Consider the following 21,798-nt stretch of genomic DNA (forward strand, 5'->3'; position numbering starts at 1 on the left):
AGATAATGAAGGTTAATATTCCCATTTACCAACTGCCAGGATAAGAAAAAGTCTATTAACTTCAGGTACAGTACATTCAAAAGACGAGAACAACTTTAAAAGCTTGACTTTAATGAGCTTGACTTTAAGGATATGACATAGAAAGGTTTATCTTTTAGTTTAGGTGTTAAAGCCTCAGCGTTTCATCTGAAGCCATTTCCACTTTGCTGCTACTGAAAAATGAAATTGTTGGAGAAAGCATTAGTTGATAAGCCCACTGCTCAGGGGCACAATGAAAATATATGCAGGCATGCAGGACAGACAGAGGCAAGTGCAATCATGCAATGGAGACTGCACTGTGTCCATCACACAGTGTACTTCACTCCGCTCAGCATGCAAAGCTTCAGGTTTTTCCCTCTCCACATCCCAAAATATTATAACACATATATCACAATAATACATCATCTTAAATTCATATCATATTCTTTAACGATCAGTCAGTGTTTGGATTTGCTGAGTCAATAATTAAATGCAAACCTTTATAGCCAAAATGATGATGTGGCAATATGACATTTTATAGGATGTTCAGGATCATTTCTTAACATTATAATTATAAAAATAATGAATTTGGTAAGTATGAGACCATTTATTTCCGCCATAATATTTAACCCTGTCAAATCCTTTTCATGAACTGGGAGAGTAATACAAAAGTGAATGAGACAAAAATGATCCGGACTCTTGCTGTGGAATTAATTTAAATTAACTTTTAGAAAAGACAAAAAAATCATGTTTTACATAATCTCCTGTCTTTTCAATACACATATTACACATAATACTCGTATTGTACCATTAAAAACATTTTAAGCAAAGTTGCGAGCCACGAGTGCACACCACTGTCTTCACTGCTTCATCAGAAGATGTCTCGTCCCCAGTAAAGATTCTCCTCTTCCCTAGAGTCTCTGTTCAAACTTTGTTTGGAGGTTTCCAAACACTCCTGCTTATGCTCTTACGTGAGATGTCTTCGATAAATAACGTCATCAGGTACCCTCTAAGGCCTCAAAAAAAATGTTAATACTCCACACAGCTCTTCTTTTGAGGAAACCATTTTGCTCTAACCGAAGTTACAAATAAACTGATATAACACGTTCACATCTGCACAGCAGCGACTGGAGAGAGAGTAGCCTTGAATGGGAAGCACTGATTTGGCTAACAGACGTTTCAATTTAACCAGAGTATTGAAATTTATCAAAAATTAATGCTTTTTTTCCAGGACCACTTATGTCATATTTTCTGATATATTTATACATTAATTAACTGGAATAAAAAGAAAAATAGAAAATATAGTTGCAAGCAACGATGAGCGGGCCCAAGCACCCTGTGCTATTGCCACCTGGGCGCACATCACAACCTGTTTGTTTTAAGACTTAAGATGTGTGAGTGTTAACATTTGTGATGTGTACATGTGTAGAATCGGCTGCAGAAAAAAAGCATCCCGCTATGATGTAATGTGATGTCACTGAATGTGTCACTCAATATAAGGCCACGGCTGACCCATTTGAGATATCAAAAATCTCTCTACAATTTTATATCCTCAATGTCTTTAGATCACATCGGCCCGGTTTGATCATATAAATCCCCTTGGAGGAGTACCCTGTATATTAAAATCCATCAGGTGCGTTTTGTGAACAACCCAAAATAACTGACTTCCTCTTAAGTTAAGCCCGCGACATGCTTGGCGATTGTTGTTCAACTCAATGAGCTCTAAATGTGTACAGAGTTTCGTGTGCATACGTGCAAGTGTGTATAAGATATGCAGCAAAATCTTTTGTCCTGCACCCAGACCCCAGACTCTCCGGCAGTTTTTGAGCATGTTAAGACCCCCAAAAAGCCCCAAAAGATGGGAAAAAAATGTAATCCTTAGGAAAACAAGAGGGTCCTGTGCACCCTTTAATGCTTGGGCCCTGAATATAACAAATAATTTAATAAAAATAAAAATATGTTAATATAAATGTAAAGTTTATATATGTTAGTCAATTTTCAAACCAAAATTGTGAAATATTACATCATCTCTGAAACCCACTAAAGATCCCAAAACCGCAATGCTTTTATTTTACAAGTATACAGTCAATATTTTTTGTTGTTTCCAGGCGTCCCCTGAACTTTAACTTAGCGCAGGTGGTCCAATTGCTAAAACAGAATGCGCAAGCTGCGTCTGCTGTACATATCACCTCTCCTGCAACACTGAAGTTCTTGCATATACAGTCGTCATGCCACTCATCCTCGCCTCTTTTTCAACAAAGTGCTGCCCTGCTGCTATTACACCCACTTAACAGCTGCAGGAGAAAGCTACCGACAACGCAAACCCGCCACGCTCACTATTCTGTTCATATCCTCCATCTGGCTCCTAGTCATTATTCTCTGCTTTGATGGATTCTCCAGATGTTTTCATTTCACTGCTGTCAATCCTCATAGGAAAGTACGCAGGAGAAGGAAAGGATGAGCAGGCATTGTGTTTCTTAAGGTCTGCTCGAGAGGCTTTCTCCATTAACAGCAGACAGACGTCCGGCAGGACGAACACTCTCCCAACTTTTTTTTATCCACTATAGCTGACGTGGAGATTTGTCATTTTGAAAATATTTAATACGCCTATCTTAATCACTCTTACATGGCAGTTACATTTTCCAGCTTTAATTTGGCCATTTCAGAATAAAAGACTTGTGATAAAATCCTGAAATAGATTTTCCATGGGCTGCTTTTGATTATATGTAATGAAGCAGAATGTTGAGACTAAGACCTGTCAAACATGAAGAATAGTTATATAATATCTTTAAATGAACCAGGCCTTTTCTAAACACTCAAAAAAGCACTAAATCAATGTGGCCTATAAAAGAAAAAAATAATAATTTATTAACTCCTATGTAACCAGGGTTAAATCTTACGCAACTGTTATGCTGTGTTACATTTTTTACCCTGGATCTAAGAAAAAACAAAGATAGCATCTGCTTAACTCGGAATACCTACACAGAACGACTGGAAGTTTCTAGAAGATCTCCTCTCCTCCAAAGCTCAGTGCCTGATATCAAATCAACATAACTGCTCACAACATCAACAATAAACAAAATAGCATTTCGTTAGACTACATAGACTGACCAGATAACATTTACACCACTTAACCTTAACTTTATCAATTATACACCAGTAAACCGGTGATGGGATCGAGGGCACCCAGGACTCATTTATGGCTCTGGGGACCAAAGGGGGTCTGTCTGGTCAAATCAAGACAGCTAATGTAAAAGCTAATGTAGCACGAATTGCTTAAAAAGTTAATGCTGGCAGTTATAGAAAGGCATCCGAATTCTCAGTGAGTGACAGCTTCTCCGTATCGGACTTAGTAGGCAACGAGTCCAAGGTTGATGATCTGACCTCCAAATTCCCAGATCTCAATCCAATCGAGCATCCATGGGATGTGCTGGAAAAAACATTTCTGATCCATGGAGCTTCCACTCTTCAACTTACAGAACATAAAGGGTCTTCCGCTCGCATCCTGGTGTCAGCCACCACAATCTTTACTGGGCTTGTGGAGTCCAGGCCTGGAGGGATTAGAGCTGTTTTGGGGTATGGGAAACCTACACAATATCGGGAATATTATTTACATTTTTTATGTTATGGCTGATTGGTGCATCGACATATTATCATGTTAAATACATCTTTTTTTTTTAAATAAAACACTGAATATAGAGTTTGCTGTTTTGAAGAGGAAACGTACGTAATTTTGTTGGAAGCGAAGGCTAAACACAGAGACATTAATGTTTTATCCCACTTTGTAACTTAATGTATGAAGTTTGAAAATGGTCCAATGCAGTTCTGCTTTCCAATGTGGCTTAGAGCATTTTAGCCATAATTTGTTTTGTTGTTGTTTAATAAACATATATAGGGCTCAGAATTTTTGCAGTATAGAATGACATATGCTTATCCAAATAGGCAAGGAAATAGCTTATAATAATAATAATAATAATAATAATAATAATAATCTTTGCAACGTTATTTCCTATAGCGGTAAAATTTATTCTTTATAAAAGAGGTGATAACTTTTGTTCTAACACACACAGGCAAGGCTTCAATATAAACACATATATATTATTTTTTATCATCATTGACCTATTCTGTGTTGCCAGCATGTATCTGTGCCACCCGAGATTTAAGGGTTAAGTTAAATGCAGCTTTATTTTATGGCCTATTTGTGCCAATGCTATAGATGAAGGGTTCTTTAAGTTAATCTAGATAAGAGTGTCTGATAGATGCTGCAAATGTAAATGTAAATTATATTTCTTATGCAACAGGAATGTCATAAGTTATATGTTATTTCGTATACCCCTACTAGAACCTCTGATGCCGAGTTTTACAATCAACCCAATCTCACCAAATACTATATTTTTATTTACCAAACAGTGGCACAGTAAGGCTGGTTTATCTACACTATAAGCTCAGGTGCAATGGTTTATTCTGCTCTCATGTTAATATTAGGTTTGCTATTGCAGGGTGCCCAGGGTTTACACAGAGGCAAAAACAGGAACCAGAATGAATAGAAGCCTTGTGCAGCTGAGGTTGTGATCTTTTAAAGAGTCTGGGGAGGAAATGGTGGTCAACTTCGTGCAAGAATCAGAATCTAACTATGTTCACACAAACCACTAGAGAGGTATTTCCTATAAACTGGCTCTGAAGTGGCTACATTCCAAATAAATCAAGCCCCCACAACGGTGATGCAACAAGCTGATCGCACTAAATCCTCTCCTATATAAGGTAATACAATCATATTTTAAAAGCATCCAAATAACAGACAGCAAAGGTGTCCTATAATTTATAACCTCACACAGCATAGGTGTTGTGCTTGCAATCTGCGGATGGTATAATTAGGCTTAATTGTAATTAGATGGGGGGATTGGTTCCCGGAGCCTCTGGCCATGTGAAGACTTGTTAGGGTACTGTAGACAATGCCACGTCTGCAGCTTGGGAGAGGTGAGTAATTACGTCTTCACCATGGTCTGATCTGCTCTGCTCTAGCTTTGTCTGCAGCAGCCAGAATGGAAAATGCCACGTTGCATAGCTGCTACGTTTTTCCAGCCTTTTTCACATCCAGATGTTTCTCTACATACTCCTCAAAAGACACTGAGAGAACAGACATTAGCAATCCAGAGCAGAGTGTTTCTCAGCGCTGTCTCTGTGGCAGAAAGACCAAAAGCTGAATGAAACTGTATCTAGGATTACTTTTGCCTGATGATTTCTTAGTAATCCACAGAACACAGAGTCGACCAACACCCACCATCACCCTCCCCAGCTCCCCTCCTTCACAGAAAGAGAGAGAGAGAGAGAGAGAGAGAGAGAGAGAGAAAGAGAAAGAGTTTACTCAGAATTCCTTCAGCTAGGTTTTAAATATTACGTATTGAGATATATTTGAAAGTTTATAATAAGTTTATGAACCATTCATGGTTTCAGATTCATGTACACACCACTAATGAGTTTGTTTGAAAATTAACTAAATGAGTTTTTGCATACTTAATTTTAGAGAAATCATATATCTTCCCCATGGAATTAACACTTATAGTCTAATCTTACCACAAAAACCTATATCTTAGCAAGAAAAATATCTCAAATATATGGATATAGGCATATTCAACTAACATGTCTCTTTATTTAATTTTTTTTAAACATACTTAAAGATTATTAAGCCCATTAATAAATGTAGAATAGTGTAAATACTATTATATTGTTCTAATATTCTACTTTATTATTATTCTACATATTCAAGCATTTATTTCTAAAAGAAAGCCACAAAATTTGGAAATCTGTCCAGTAGTAGGCTTCATGAGAAATTTTAGATAACATTCATTCAAAGTATCTTCCCTTGATAAGAAACTTTTTGCCATGTACAACAACGCACCAACACAACATAAGGTGACACTACATTCACACATCATGATTTTAATGATGTTAATGATATTCAAATTAAAATTACAATAAAGATATTAGATCCAGGAGGAAATGAACTTCAAATCTGATCATTTCAAGCCTGTGAATAAACCTACACCTATGATGCATTTTCCCTCTTGCTTAAACAATATTGTTTGAAAGCAAACCTAAAATATTAGAGTATGAGAGAAAGACAGATGAATGCGTTTACTCGTCTAAACACGCACAGCAGGCCCGATTTCTATAGCCTGAGCTGGAGCTTCGACTGGCTGAAAAGAGTTAAACAGTGGGACGTCCCATTTAGAGGTCTGAGGGGGGTTCGACTGGCCCTGCCCACTGCAAATGTCTTCAGTGTAAACTTGTGTTGCTGTTAGATAGTTCCAGAGTCGTGCTCCAGCTGACTACTCCCTTGGCTTGCCTGCTTGCTGAAGTGAAGGTAAGATCACTCACTCCATCATTTCTTCATGCCTACGTTCTTTGAACTTTTGTTTCTTTTTTAAACTTTTAAAAGAGAAATACTTTGATACTTTGATGCTTTGATGCTTTGTTTGGTGCTCTTCAACATGTCTAATAGCTATATCCGACAAACTATTTTGCTTTTGCACAATTTTACTTGAGCACTAAAAGCTTCAATGTTCCAGTGTTGTGTTAAATGTTCATTGGATCCATTTGTCTATTTTGAATCCAAATGTTACAATTTCCCTCCAATTTAAAAGGCACCATTTAAAATCACATTAATAAACTGTTTGCCAGAACTGAGAACATCTCAATCTATTGTTGACATTCAACTCTGGAGCAAGCGCAGTGTTAAAGTATTGTGTGCCACATAGGCAAGAGGAGGGGTGACCACAGATTTGGGGAAAAGGGGGAGGGGAAAGAGGAGTACAAAGCCTGAGAAAGACTTAAAAAAAAAAAAGCAGACAGTGAGAAAGAAAGCGGGTCAATTTTCACATCAGTCCCTCCCCTCACAGTTACTCTCATCAAAAAGAATGTCAGTTGCCATGGCCATTTTCACCAGCTGTTAAAATTGTGCAGATGTCATTGCTCTCTTGACAAACAACAACACTATGGGAACAAGCTCGATGTCCACAGCTGCCGAATGTCCTGTCTGATAAAAACCATGGAAGCTGAATAATGCAAGAAAAAAAGACAATGTTTACACAGCAGCCTATATTCATTTATTAATTAATGGGAAACACCAGGTTTTCTTTAGACCCCATAACATATGTTTTACTACGTAGCATGAGAAAGACAAAATATCACCTAATAGACACTTTATCTCAGTTTTTAAGATTATAAAAAAAGAGAAATAATTGTAAAAAAATCTGGAACGAAAAGTCTTGCACATGTCAAAGCCATTGGATAAAAAATTTTTTTTGTTACTTTACAATAGTAATAATCCTAATATGCCATAAGCCATGAGCACACGGCAAACATGAGAGGACTATACATATATGAAGCATCTTTGTCTAAGGGCCCGCCTATAAAAGCTGTTGTGGAGTGAGGGCAGGCCTTAGCACATGCCATCACCTTTTCACTTGGGTTACACTGACATGTGAATAGAAATGTTCAGTTTGTTTTAAGGCTGCAACAGCAAGTAACAGATTGGCTTCATGTCTGCCCCGAGTTAAAGGCAAATAGAGCTTCTGGTTTACATTTCCCAAAGAGGGAATTGAACTGTTCAGCAAACATGCTTTGGAAAGTTTTATCTAGGTGTGGGACATAGATGAAATTAATAAACAGTCAGGTCAAGGACCAGCACCACCACCATCACCTTTAACCAGTAATGAGTTCTACTGAGTCAACCATGAAATCCAGGTTTGGAAAAAATGATGGAATCCCAAATTTCCTCAGTGTGAACAATTCCCATTTCTACAGATTCCACAGCTGTTCTTTTTGCCACACAAGGGAATCAGACCAGCGAGTAAAGCACATAGATAATGTCTCAGCAGCTCTGGGGGAAGGGCGAAGAGGTTCCAAAAGGTCAGCTGACTGGAAACTCAGGTTACATGGATTTCATTGCTCTACTCTGACTCTCTTTTGTCCATGTTTGAGCTCTCTGGTATCAGAATGTTTCATTTCTGTCAACCCATTCAACAGAGCATGAGATTTACTACAAAGACTACTTCATTCGCTTGACTTTTGATTGCGGTAAAATGGAGGCTTAGTAGGCTACCTGAATTATATTCTTAAAAAGCAGGTGATGGAGGAAAGAGAAGCCGAACCAAACACATCTGGTGTTTTTGGACAGAACACCCGCAGGACTGTCTTGACTATACTTTGTGCATTTTTCCGGAAACCTTAATGCCTTTTGTCAGGTTGGTTCTTTTTTTGCTTCTGACCAGATGCCTTGCTGGCAAGTGTTCTGTTCCATATACTCGGTGGAGATATCAATGCTCAGCACTGAACATCACCCCGACGAAGCACAGTAATTACCTGGTAATGGACAGGTGGTATACTCAGTGGTTTCCTGTTCCAAAAATTGAACTCCTGTGCCACCCTTAGTGCCCACAGATGCAGATGCAAATTATGGTGATTAACACTTATTGAGCAGATTAAACATTAATGTGGATGTTTTGAAGCTCTGAATAACAAAAAAAAACTGAAATATTGCCTTTCTTATTATTATATTTTGCACTCTGTTGGAGAGCAGACAATAAACTTGCTTGTAAGCTCGTTTGCTTAAATGGTTTAGGTGGTGGAAAAGACTTGACTGTTTATTTGCGGCTTGGTACAGTGTTTCGCCTTCACTGTTTTTCCAGACCACCTGTTTAAGTCACTCTAGAAAAGAAGAAAGAGTTTCCTAATTCTGATCCTTTCAGGAAAAAGAGTGCCCTTGAAAAGCGGAGTACTGTGCCTCTGTTTTCGTCTCACAGCTTGCTTACCTAACTAACCTCTAAATCAAACAGTGAGCGCAAAAAAGGCATCCTTCATGCCGCTGCCACCCCTTAATTTTAAGCCTGTTTGAGTATGAGCACAACTTTCCAAATAAAACAGCTTGTTTTGCTCTTACGTAAGAAGGACCAACGAACTGACAGCGTTACGCCTCATCTGTGAAAATAAACATGCAAATTTATGTAAAAATGTCTCTCAAAGGGGGAAAAAAAAAGATGATCTTTCCAAGCTAAACACTACTGATGATCTAAAGTATTTAACTTTCGTGTAGGACACTGTATTCCTAGAGAAATTGCTCTATTTTTCCTTCCTTCGAGCAACTGGGTGAGAAGAGTCCTTGTTTGCCGTGTTTGGAGTCGTCAGCCTTTGCAGACCGGACTCTGTGTTTTTCCATCAGAGATGCCTGTCTGACATCAGGTCCTGAGCAGAAGCTTACTTTTAATGTCTCCAATAAAAACAGATGAGGGGAAGGAGCCCGACTTGAGCTCGTTTTGAATTTGGCTGGCTTGTCGGGTTAAAATAAAAAAGTGTTATTTGGCAAGTCTTCTTTGCCGGCAGCTGTCTGGAGAAATGTGAGATCGTGCCACATCGACACAAGAGGAAACATCTGCATCTAAAGGACTTGTCAAGGCACATTATCCCTAAGTGCTCATCAGATTAAACAGTAATGATGGGCTACTCCTTAACCATTGTATACTACTGAGTCATTCAATAGAATGTGAAAAAAAATTTATTCGGATAGAAAATATTGGAATCATTTTTTTCTTTTTAATATTATAAACAGCACAAAACACACAAAGCTTGATTCACATCTTGAATTTCATCCAAACTTGCTCATTTCCCTAAAGAATGTGTGACACATTGGGAACTCTTTGTCCATGGAACAAGGACTCCTCTGTCTGTAACAAAGCATCAGAAACGTTTGTTAGTCCCCAAGTCTATTAAGGAGCCTGTAAAATCCCCCAAAAACGTGTATATACAGTAAAGTGAGGTTATCCTTTTTCCTATTTAAACATTAAAGCATGTCATTGTAATGCTTTCCTCGAGCATAGAATCACCAATACTATTCTGCTGTACTGTTCCTTTTACACATTCAAATATATGAGACATATTTGAGCAATAAATGCTTTTTTGTTCCCAATGAGAAGCCACAACACAGATCACAGATACCTCTTACTTGGATGTCTCAGTTCCCATTTGAAAGGGAATGTCTGCCATGTATTCTACCCCCATGAGAAAGCTTCTTAACTGGGCAAGAAAGCTTTCATCTATGCACTGACTTTTACAACATTTACTCATGATCATTTGATGCCATTAGTACAGCACGGTGCACTTATGCTGTTTTCTTGCATGCAACCCTAAACAAAGTCTGCCTTTATTTTGGCTTATTTTTACTCATATTTTCTCCACGTCACTGGCCACTGCCTACCTAAAGGTGATGGCTAGCACACAACTCCTGTGTTTGTTCCACCCCCTACCACAGCTTTTAAAACCGTTGCTTATTTTTACAGAGCAGCTGAATACACGCAAGACGGCAAGTGCTAACCGCCCTCTTCCACATGAGCACACAGGCGCCCACATTTTTAGCTACTGGCAAGAAAGCGATAACACTCCCAGGGAACAACCTTTTATGGTCTCTTGTGTTTGCTGTGGCATCATTTGGATTCCATCTCCTCATCTCATGATTTATCTTTTTGTATGATCAGATTGCAAGAGGAAGATAGAAATAGAAATTGTCGCAAAAGTCGCCTTAAAGAATTCCAGAGGTAGATTTCGATCGTACTGAGCAACCAAGAACTGAGAGCGAAAATGATAGCTCTCTGAGATAATGTGATGAAGAAATTTAAATCCATCCAAGTGAATCCATCCTGTTCTGGGTGCCACTGTACAGTATAGTGGAAATATAAATTCCTACAGTATACAGTCTTATAAAATGGGGAACTGTATTAAATGTATAAAAAGTCTAGTGTGTTTAATAGTGTAAAAGAAGTTCTGGGATGAGTGAACAGAAGTGCACATATTTTTAATATCTAAAAAGCTCATGATTCATTTGTATTGTGTGTGTGTGTGTGTGCGCTAGTGTGCATGCATTCATGGGGTTTATAAGGAGAGCACATCTCTTATTAGAAATCTCCCTGTAAATGAAGCAAACAGATCACAGGCACTCAAACGCCTCCTGGCTGTGGACTCCCAGACGTGAGAGTAAAGCAAGTCGACTCATTTGTGCATAATTGCCTCTCGGTGAGCATAAAGGGCAGGTCTGCCAGGAGTTATAAGGATTATATAAGAATATACAGAAATTATAAATGGGGGAAATATTAGTCTCAGGTCAGAGACTGGGTCGAAAAGGAGAAACATGAAATAGAATACATGAAACAAGTTCCAGATAATGTCCACAGATCTTTGATATGTGTGTATGGTTACTCCCGCACTGTGATATAAGTGGATGTTTTGCTTTGTATTCATGCAGGCTGAATCCCAACATGAGGGTGTGGATTGTCTTCCTTTTGTGCCTTGCTGGAAAGGCCCTGGCTGTCCCAGTAAGTTCACTATCTGTACTGTGTGACTGCATGGTCAGTACACACTGTACACGTACACACACACACACACACACACACACACACACACACATTGGGCTGGTTCTCATGAGCTACAAAAAGCTGTTAATGAACAAACAAACACAAACAAATAAACGAGAATGTTCATTAAATTAGCTGCATTAATAACTGTGCCATCGCAAAGTCTTTACAAGGATAGTAAAGCAATCATGTCCTTGTGTGTATACGCTTGCAGGTCATAGCGTCCTCACTAATAAAAAGTGAAGGTGATGATTCAGTAGTTTTACGAGGAGTTTTATTTGCTAAAGTTAATTAAATTATACCCAAGTTTCTGAGGTCAGCAGTAAAGACTTAAACAAAAGAAAGCCTCTAATGACACACACACACACACACACACAAAAACATCTAACTGTATACGTTTATTCCGCAGGTTGAAGAGGAGCCAGTCATTGATGAGGTAAAAGCCATTTAATCTGGGTATAAAACAGAGCAATCCAGCTGAGATCTCGCATTTCATTTTCTCTCCTGTAGTTTATTGGGGTTTAGAGAATGAACACATCGTCTATATGTTTATATGGGATATAAGAAGTTGTTTTTTGTGTGTATAAGGACATCATACAGTTCTGATCTGAAATAAATCCTTGCTTTCCAGATCATACCTATTTTGCTTTAATTAATTTTTTTTTTTGAAATAAATTCCATTTCAATTAATAATAGTGATTTCTTTCAAATAAGTCATCATTAGTTAAACACACTGCTTTAACACTGCTCTATATCTCATAACCCAGCAGGTAGAAGTAGGATCCAACCCAGTTCAAGTGGAGATTGGAGAGTTTGATGAAGCCATTGAGGTTGTGGAGGATGTTGTCGCAGAGAGTAAGTACGCTTAAAAAAAAATCCTATATAACCTCAGAAGCTGGAGTTATGAGTACAGATGCAGGGAAGAACACGGAATCTTACTTTACTTCAGTTGCAGTAGTCTGAATTCTTTACTTTATAGAATTTCTGTGTTTATTTCTCCATAACACTTGTGTGATGAGAGCATGAGGGAATTACACAGCACCGGGTTCTTGAAAGTACTGGTAATGACAGGCTGGCTAAACCAGAGGAGCTATAATTATGGAGTTGAATTAGACTGTGGCTTCGGAAAAAAAATCAGCCACATTGCATGTGTCACTTTTATAAAATGTCTTAACCAGAAACAAGTCTTTTAGAACATTTGTCGAAGGTTCACACACTTACAAAAAAACTTCTCTAACATTTCTTCTCTCAGACCCCTGCGTCAACCATCACTGCAAAAAGGGCAAGGTGTGCGAGCTTGATGATGACAACGAGCCAATGTGTGTGTGCCAGGATCCCCTGACGTGCCCTGCCCCAGTAGGAGAGTTTGAGCATGTGAGTTATTACCAAAGCAAGTCTGAGTCACAGTCGTTTGCTTTCTATAATTTTAGAAAGCCATAAACGGAGAACGGCAATAATGCCCAGAGTCAAAATTCTCTTCTATTTACTATCACCTCCTTGCATCCAACAGGTCTGTGGCACCGACAACAAGACCTATGACTCCTCCTGCCAATTCTTTGCCACAAAGTGTGCTCTGGAGGGCACCAAGAAGGGCCATAAACTGCACCTGGACTACATTGGACCCTGCAAATGTAAGTGCACGTGACTGCATACTTCGGGAAAAAAACGCCATCCCGCCAAAATCCAGTCCATTTGTTCCAAATATGCAATATTTAATCCAGCCACAGCATCATCCAAAAAAAAGTTGTGCAAAGCTGAGTATTTCGATGTGACTGATTAGCTCCAGGCTCTAGGCTTCCCTCACAGGGCCCCCACACACAGGGCAGGTCCTGACTAGTCTGCGTTACTCCACCCCACAAAGCAAGGAGAATCAGCATTTGTGTGTATGTGTGTGCAGAGCCACCTGACTGTCTGGCCTGAAGGGTCCAGATGGAGCTGCTCCACTGGCAAAGCCATGCAAAAAAAAAAGCAGAGCTGCATCGTCACAAATGAACTGCAGAAAATGTGTTTTGACATTTCTTAACTCCATTAATGCGATTCAGAGCTCTAGGGTTATAAATCAAGCTTTAATGATATATTTAGCACCAGGGGCATTGCCGCCGTTTCATGAAGGATTGTTTAATATACAGTCTGTCAAGACATTTATTATACAGTATGTGTGAAGATGCATGTTAATTACTTTGTTTGTCTTGGTCTAATCCAGACATCGCTCCATGCCTGGAGAACGAGCTAAACGAGTTCCCCCTGCGTATGCGGGACTGGCTGAAGAACGTGATGGTCACTCTGTATGAGCGCGATGAGGACAACAATCTGCTGAACGAGAAGCAGAAGCTGAGGGTTTGTCCGAGTTCTGTCTGTCTCGTTAGCCTTTCAGAAGCTTATTAGTCCTCATGCTATCCCTAATGGTTTATGGTACGTAATTAGCCAGCATTCAGCAAACACACGAGGATACAGTCGATGTGGTCAATAGACAACATGCTTTTATGTTGTTTATCGAAAGCATAGCTGAATTTCAGTGAGAGTGTTATAGATTTCCCCAACATGCACTATAATCAATCATGCCAACTAACAGAGAATGCATTTTCAAAATTCAGTCATTTGTTAAGCAGGTTTAGAGGTGAAACCACAGTGGTGTTTCAGAACGAACTTTTCTGCAAAGTGTGCAATGTCGCAATTAATGTTTTTAGGTTATAATGTTTTCTGAATTGAAAAATTCCTGCAGAGTACCAATCTTACCATTTTAATTATGTTAAATATCAGAAATTAATATGTAATCAGAACAACCAGAAAAATCGACATCACCTAAAATTGTTAGTGTGAATGCATTTAAAGTTATGATGAGTACAGTTAGCGTTAATAACAAAAACATCTATAAATGAAGGATGGTCTTATTAATACAAACATTAAATGAGGATAGGTGACGACATAAGTGATCTAGGTTTTAAAAAACGTGTGTTTTGTCTTCAGGTGAAGAAGATCTTTGAGAACGAGAAGCGCCTGGAGGCTGGTGAACACTCTCTGGATCTGCTGGCCCTGGACTTCGAAAAGAACTACAACATGTACATCTTCCCCGTGCACTGGCAGTTCGGCCAGCTCGACCAGCACCCCTCTGATGGGTACGATCTTACAGCTTTTATTGTCTGCTCTTAAAATATCTCAATGCACATTTCTCATTTCTTGGCTTTAAAAAAAAATGATGTGTTTCAGCTTCCTGTCCCACACTGAGCTGGCTCCCCTTCGTGCTCCTCTAATTCCCATGGAGCACTGCACCACTAACTTCTTTGAGGCATGTGATGCTGACCAGGACAATTACATCGCTCTGGAGGAGTGGGCCGGCTGCTTCGGCCTTAAAGAACGTGAGTTTCGAACATTTCTAAAGGTTTCTTCCTTGTGGTTGAAATAAAATTGAAAGATTGACTTTAATATAATTTGTTTTTGTTTTTGCTTGCAGAGGATATCGACAAGGACCTTATTATCTAAAACCTGGCCACCGTTGATGCTTTCTAGTTAGCCTGCTATTGGGACGAGGTGCTAACAATTCCCATTAATGGTGCTATTTGCAATTTCCAGTAACCTATGTATACCACTAAAATAAAAATAAAAAATGTAAAAAGGAAAAATGCACAGTCCACACTAACAATCACAGTAAGTGAGAATAGTTTCCCATTTTAAATACTTTTTTAAAATCTTGTTGCCATTATTTCTTTCAAAACGTGCAAATGGTAAAGCTAACTGAATAAATAAAGTGGACGTTTAAAATGAACGACACTATGGCAAGATAAAAGATGGACTTTGTACATCAGAAGCCTTTCTTGGAAGTGGATGCACAAAGATTTAAATATTTTTAAGAATAATCAGGGCTTGATGTTAATGTCAGTTAAAAAATAAAGAGGAGAACTTGTAAAAAGGAAAAAAAATAAAGTTTCCAAATAAATGTCTTTCCTGCTTGCTTTATAACCCTTTTAGTTTTGTTTGTTGCACTCTTTTGGTTGGGGATACACTGTTTTTGGTTCTTTGTTAGATTTGACAAACCTTTATATTTGAACCTCAATTGGAACAACAGTTGATGTGTGTTTTTCTGTTGATTCTTGCCAGGGTGAAATGTTGAGCGTTTTTTTATTATTATTATTATTATTTGGACAAGAGAAGAAAATATGAATTGAATTCAAAGAGGAAAGAATCTCGCAGGATGAGAAGTTTCTCCCTCGATCATGTTCACGTGCATTTGCAGTATTTGCCACCATGTGAGCACTTTGAACTTCATGAATAAAGCTGTTAAAGTGTCCAAACCCAAACTTTGCATGCCTTCTCTCAATGCTTCATCTTTCTGCTATCTGGATATCTGAACTGTCTCCCTTCTGCTTCTGCGATTGTAATTCGCATATCTTTGTTTATGATTAGCACAGCATGCAAAACACTATGAACACTATGAGTGTTATATAATGTCCCTTTTTTATTGTCTATTTTTATGTTAAAAGCTATTATTAAAGCGCAGTATTTATGGGTACACCATAACTGTAAGAGCTACATAAACGTATAGTACTGTATATTAACAAGGGGAAGCAAAAACTAAATTATTTAGAAATGGAAAAAACCTGCATTTGAAAATATCTGGCAAATGTGCCATTTCCATTGCGAGCAAAGGGTGGAGTGTGCGTCTGTTATGTTTTCCTTGCACGGAAAAGGTATTTCTGTATCCTGTACTTTTCGAGATTATTTTAAAACAGAACTTCCTGCTCGAACCACAATTCAAACAGTAATGTGTAAGGATAAACATATAAAAACAGCTATAACTGCTTTTTTTTTTTTTTAGCTATATTCTGTGGTCAGGATTGTAATAACCACTCAAAATGTCTCCCTTGGGGTAAAAAACTAAATGCAGGTCATTTTCATTTCCTGTAAACACATATCTGTTGGAATACATCCTGGGAAATATGAGCCACAACTCTGGGTATAGAAGTGCAAGCATGGGAATCGCTCTGTTCCAGAGAGAGAGAACCAATTTCACCCGGCCTCCAGCTTTACCCTTTCAGCCAGACACTCCAGTCAGGAATCTCCAACAATGGCAGAGCTCCAAACACAAAGAACTGGAGACGGAGAGGCTCGGCCCCTTACACAAGAGGGAGGAGAGAGCCTCGGCTTTCCAGTCCTCCTCCTACATGGCAGCAAATGAGCAAAACACACAATTCAGAACAGGTTAAGCCCTTGGAAAAAAAAAAAGTCTAAAACGTGTATTTGCATGCAAATCTATGAAGCGTAGTGAAGAATTCTATCTAAGAAGCGTAAATCAAAGAACTTTGCTAAGACGCATTTTAAGCTAGTTAGTATATACATGGGATTAAATGATTCTTTGAATAAATATTAATCGAATTCTGGCATATAAACCTAAATACATGCTTTGCCTAATTAAACAATAAGAAGTCATTAGCCATTGAGTGATTAGCTGACCTTCTGTAATTAGTATACATCACTAAGACTTTTTATGGCCTCCAGTCTGCTGCTGACTGGAAACTGTCGCCCCCAAGTGGAAGAACAGCTTCCATTATGATTATGTGAGTATTTGAATAACACACAAACATTTTAGCACTTATGAATATAATACTCTGTGTAAGTGCATACACAGGACAACGCATAAACATACAAAAGATAAAACAAGTCACACAAAATTAAATAAGTGACTTATTTAAACTTTAAAATTATATTGTGTAATATTCATATTATACTGCTAAATAATTATTATATTGTGATAATATTATTTATCATATAATTACATTATTGCACAGTGAAATTTTTTCTTCACATATCCCAGTGTAGCTGGGTTCAAAGTGCAGGGTCTGCTATGATATGGAACCCCTGGAGTAAACTGGTGGAGCTGGGGCTTGAACCGCTGACCTTCCAACCAGTAACACAAAGCCTTAACCCTTTAAGCTACCACTGTCATCCCCCATTATGAATAAAAAAAATTAAACTGTTAAATTTACGAATTGTTTAATATTTGAGAAATATTCTGTTTTCGGGGTCTCGGGCACCTGAATGTTAAGTGCTTATAATATACTGCTGTTATCAACCATAACATTATGACTACTTACCTAATATTGAGTATATCCCTCTTTTTGCCATCAAAACAGTAATGCCCTGTTAACCTGCATCAACGTTTTCTTTCCACTGGATCGGAGGGCACAAGACAGCCTTTATTCCCCATGTGCATCAGTGAGCCTTGGTCACCCATAACCCTGTCGCCAGCTCATCAGTTTTAGTTGTAAGGTGGGAATACATGGATGTCGTGGACGCCAGACCATTGCATCACACGATCCACACACATATTTATAAACTTGATCTATTTAGGGACAATTAAGATTAATCAATTGACCCACCAGAATGATTTTGAAGTGGTAGAAAGAAAAAGAAGAACTCATATGGACAATTTAATAACTTAAGCTCAGGATAGAAGCAAAGACCCTAGATCTGTGAGGTTGCAACACTATATATAGGGTGATGTAGTAATAATTAACAGAAAACAAAAAATACATATATCTTTATGTGTACAGTTTTTTGGCAGAAGTATATTATCATTCATTTATCATGCATCTTCCATGATGAACTGTACAAACTATATTTCATGAAGTTTGTATTACTCAGATTCAATCAGTTTCGAACAAGTCAAAGCATGTATGACAATATGCAGATGAGAATGTTTTTACTGGTAATGTTGCACACTTCCTGTGCAATCCTGTGTCTTTACATATACATGCATGTGCTGTGACATGAACCAAAATGCAGAAAAAAAAAAAGGTTTAGTGGGTTATTTGAGTCACGTGAATATGTGGAAAGTTTATTAGCTATAAGAATAGCTATAAATATACACTGCATGGACAAAAGAAAAAAGGTTTGGATTTACATTAGCAAGAAATAGAGCCTCTGATTGGATAATGAATTTAGTAATTATTGTGTTTTATCTGGCACCAATTATTTAAAGCCTAAGTGAAGCAGCAAGTATTTATTTTAAATGTAAAGAGATATTACTGCTGCAAGCTAACTTTTGATAACCTATTAAAGATAATGAAGCACAAAAAATGAGCTTATGTCTTTGCTCAAATTTATAGTAGAATTCTTTTGGGAAGAATGAGGCGGGTAGAGAAGGCATCGATGATTTGGGATACAAGGGGGTACACCCTGGACGGGGTGCCAATCCATCGCAGGGCACACACACATACACACAATCACATGCTCATTCACACACTAGGGGCAATTTGAAAATGCTCATTAGACTAATTGGCATGTCTTTGGACTGTGGGAGGAAACCATAACACACTGAGGAAACCCAACAAGCACAGGGAGAATATGCTCCATACACGGAAACCGGCATGACTGGAGACGGGAATTTAAGCTGCGCCCTAGAGGTGCAAGGCGACAGAACTAGCTGCTAAGCCACCGTGCTGCCCTTTTTTTTCCACAATTCCATTTCTAAAAAAAAATTCTTATTAGGTCATGGAATTTGAAGTTAGAAATGAGGGACTTTCAAGACTTTCTTCAGTTATTTTTTTCATGGGCTCAGTTTTATAGTCTGTTTCACTGATACTTATACAGTACATTGTAATGTTCTCTTTGTCAAAGCAAATAAAAAGTGTGCTGTAGTTCAATTTGGACCACTAATTAGACCACCTTTTTTACCACTAATAAGTAAGAAGATATTACAAATGTCACATAATGTCATGGAATTCAAAGTATATTTAAAAAGTAGCAGATAAAAAGTTAAAAGTTTCCCAAAATGGAAATACTTACTGTAAGTAGAGCAGAGAAGTTAAGCAGAGATAAAGTAAAAAAGTAACACAACAGAATAAATTTACTTTGATACTGATATTTTTTTAACTAATTAATGTTAATACCTTGTTTGTATGATGAAGATTAATATAGTTTTTTCATTATTTTAATATATCACTTTTAGTTATTATAATTCATTGTTTTTGAATTAATATAATTTTCAAGTGTAAATTCTTATTGTTGAAATGAAACTGTAAAGGAATTAAATATATGATGGATTTTTTTTTTTTATTAAGCAGAAATGTATTCACTGGATAACTAATTTGGAATAAGAGAAATAGAACATATTAGCATGTGCTGTTAGTGAAATAATACTCTTTGGGGTGATTACATTAACTCCTCCTCAATGTTTCATTGTTGATTATTTAACAATAACAGCAACCTCCTTCATATTTTCTTACATGGATGGATGGATGGATGGATGGATACTGTAGATAGATAGATAGATAGATAGATAGATAGATAGATAGATAGATAGATACATACATACATACTTTAATGATCCCAGAGGAAATTCCAGAAATTCAGCAGCAATGAAGCCAGTGACACAAAGGCAGGTTTGTACATGTGATTGCACACTGTATAACTTACATATCGTCAGACCAAAAGTTGCTTTTTTTTTAATTAAAATGCTACAAGATGTATAAAAACAACATAAGTAAAACATATGTCACAAGAAATAATAATTTTAAAAGGCAGTAATGAATAATAATAATTAGTAAAATGAAGGTAAATGCAGCACGCGTCTTTGATGTGCAGTTCTATTTAGGGACAACAGTGAGCACAGTAGTAATTGTGAACATCTTGTATGTCATCTAAAGTGACTGCATCAATGCATAATATGTAATGGTGAGCAGACCATGAATCTAACAGATAAGAGAGTTATGCGAGTAGCTCTGTGATGTATATAGAAGAAGAGCTTTAAGCCTAGAACTCCCATTCCACGCCTGCATGCCCTAGTAGAGAGGTGTTGAAAAACCATATGGTTCTGGGGACAAAGGATTTTCTGAGTCTGTCAGTTGAGCAGCTTTGTAACAGAAGTCTTCCACTGAACATATTCTTTTGTTTGCAAAAAAATATGTGCAGTTTGGTCAGGGTTGGCCATGATGGACAGAACTCTTCTCCACCACTTCCTCAAGGGAGTCCAGCTTCAAACCAACCAACCTTGTCCAAGCAACTTAAAATAAAATAAAGAAAAAATGTGTAATCCTAACAATTAATCAAGCCTGAATATTTTTTGAAGAAAACAAGTTTTTATAATTGCAATATCACGTTGCATGTATTTCATTTGTTTCTGATAAATTATTTTGTGTAATATTATACAGGGTTACACGGCTGGATACTCTCCCTATAGTCAGGTTCATAAATTTTGAAACAAAGAGAACAAAGTTTTTTGGCATTTGGCCTTTGTACACCACCACATTGAATCTGAAATTAGCAAAGTCTTTGGTTTTGATGCTTTTATTTAGGGGGTTTGACAAAAATGTTACCCCTTCAGGAATTACATCTATTTTTATACACATGCACACACACACACACACACACACACACACACACATTTTGGGGACTCATAAATAATAGATCAAATTGGCTGACAAGCTGCTGGATGACTAGGTGTCCCCATGTTAATCCATCTAATGAGTATTATTGGCTAATCAAGCAGATAAAAAGGGCTGGAGGTAAATGTTTGTTTGCATTTGATAGCTATTCAATTAAACTCTTATGGAGGGCTGTAGAGCTGTCTTATGCAAGTGAATGGGGCCTGAAATCATTAGGCTGAAAATAATGTTAATAACCTATCAGAAAAATACCAAAATTACTGGGAGTGGCATACACAACAGTTTGGAGCATTCTTAAAATTAACTGGAAATCTCAGCAACAGCAAAAGGTCTGAAAGACTACGGAATAAGATTAAAGTGGATGTCATAATTCTGTCCATGGTGAAAAAGAACCCTTTCTCATCATCTGGCCAAGTCTAAAAATACTCTTGAGTAGGGTAGGTTTATCATTGTGAATGTCTGCAGTCAAGGGATGGCATTATGAATTAAATACAGATGCTTCACAAACAAGGTGACAACCACTGCTAATGTTTAGGAACAGAAAGGCCAGATTAGCCACAAAAAAAGTCTTTGCCAGTCTTTGGGCTGATGAAATCAAAATTAACTTGTACTAGAATGATGGAAAGAAAAAAATATGGAAAAAGAAAGGAACAGCTCATGATCCAAAGCATACCACATCATCTGTCAAACATGGTGGAGGCAGTGTTATGCCATGAGCGTCTATGGCTTCCAATGGAATTAGGTCACTGGTGTTTATTGATAACCTAACCGCTAATAAATGTAGCAGAATGAAGTCTGAAGTGTATATGACTATATTCTCTGCTTCAAATTGCAGATGAATAATGACCCAAAATTTACAGTGAAAGCTACCAAAGGTTTTGTAATATGATGTAATACAATCTCTCATTGCGTTTTCTGATTTCTTATACTGTAACACTTCCTATAGCCTGTGTTTGGATGAACATACATACAAGCAGCCAACAAGCAGCCAACATCTG

At 37.7% G+C, this 21,798-nt stretch overlaps 1 protein-coding gene across 2 annotated transcripts; it reads left to right on the forward strand.

The window, feature by feature from the left end:
- The first annotated feature begins 6,268 nt into the window (after window positions 1-6,268).
- sparc (secreted protein, acidic, cysteine-rich (osteonectin)) lies at window positions 6,269-15,377 on the forward strand. Of its 2 annotated transcripts, none has more exons than XM_053505856.1 (10): window positions 6,269-6,382; window positions 11,312-11,381; window positions 11,830-11,856; window positions 12,188-12,275; window positions 12,673-12,794; window positions 12,931-13,051; window positions 13,624-13,757; window positions 14,388-14,536; window positions 14,628-14,776; window positions 14,872-15,377. In XM_053505856.1, exons 2-10 carry the CDS (start codon window positions 11,325-11,327, stop codon window positions 14,898-14,900), a joined length of 876 nt encoding a protein of 291 aa, XP_053361831.1. In that variant the 5' UTR covers window positions 6,269-6,382; window positions 11,312-11,324; the 3' UTR covers window positions 14,901-15,377. The 2 variants fall into 2 exon arrangements, with proteins under 2 accessions (XP_053361831.1, XP_053361832.1); XM_053505857.1 differs by having other exon boundaries at window positions 12,191-12,275.
- Window positions 15,378-21,798: the final 6,421 nt, after the last annotated feature.

The sequence above is a fragment of the Clarias gariepinus genome, chromosome 10 (genome assembly GCF_024256425.1).
Source record: "Clarias gariepinus isolate MV-2021 ecotype Netherlands chromosome 10, CGAR_prim_01v2, whole genome shotgun sequence".
NCBI lineage: Eukaryota > Metazoa > Chordata > Actinopteri > Siluriformes > Clariidae > Clarias > Clarias gariepinus.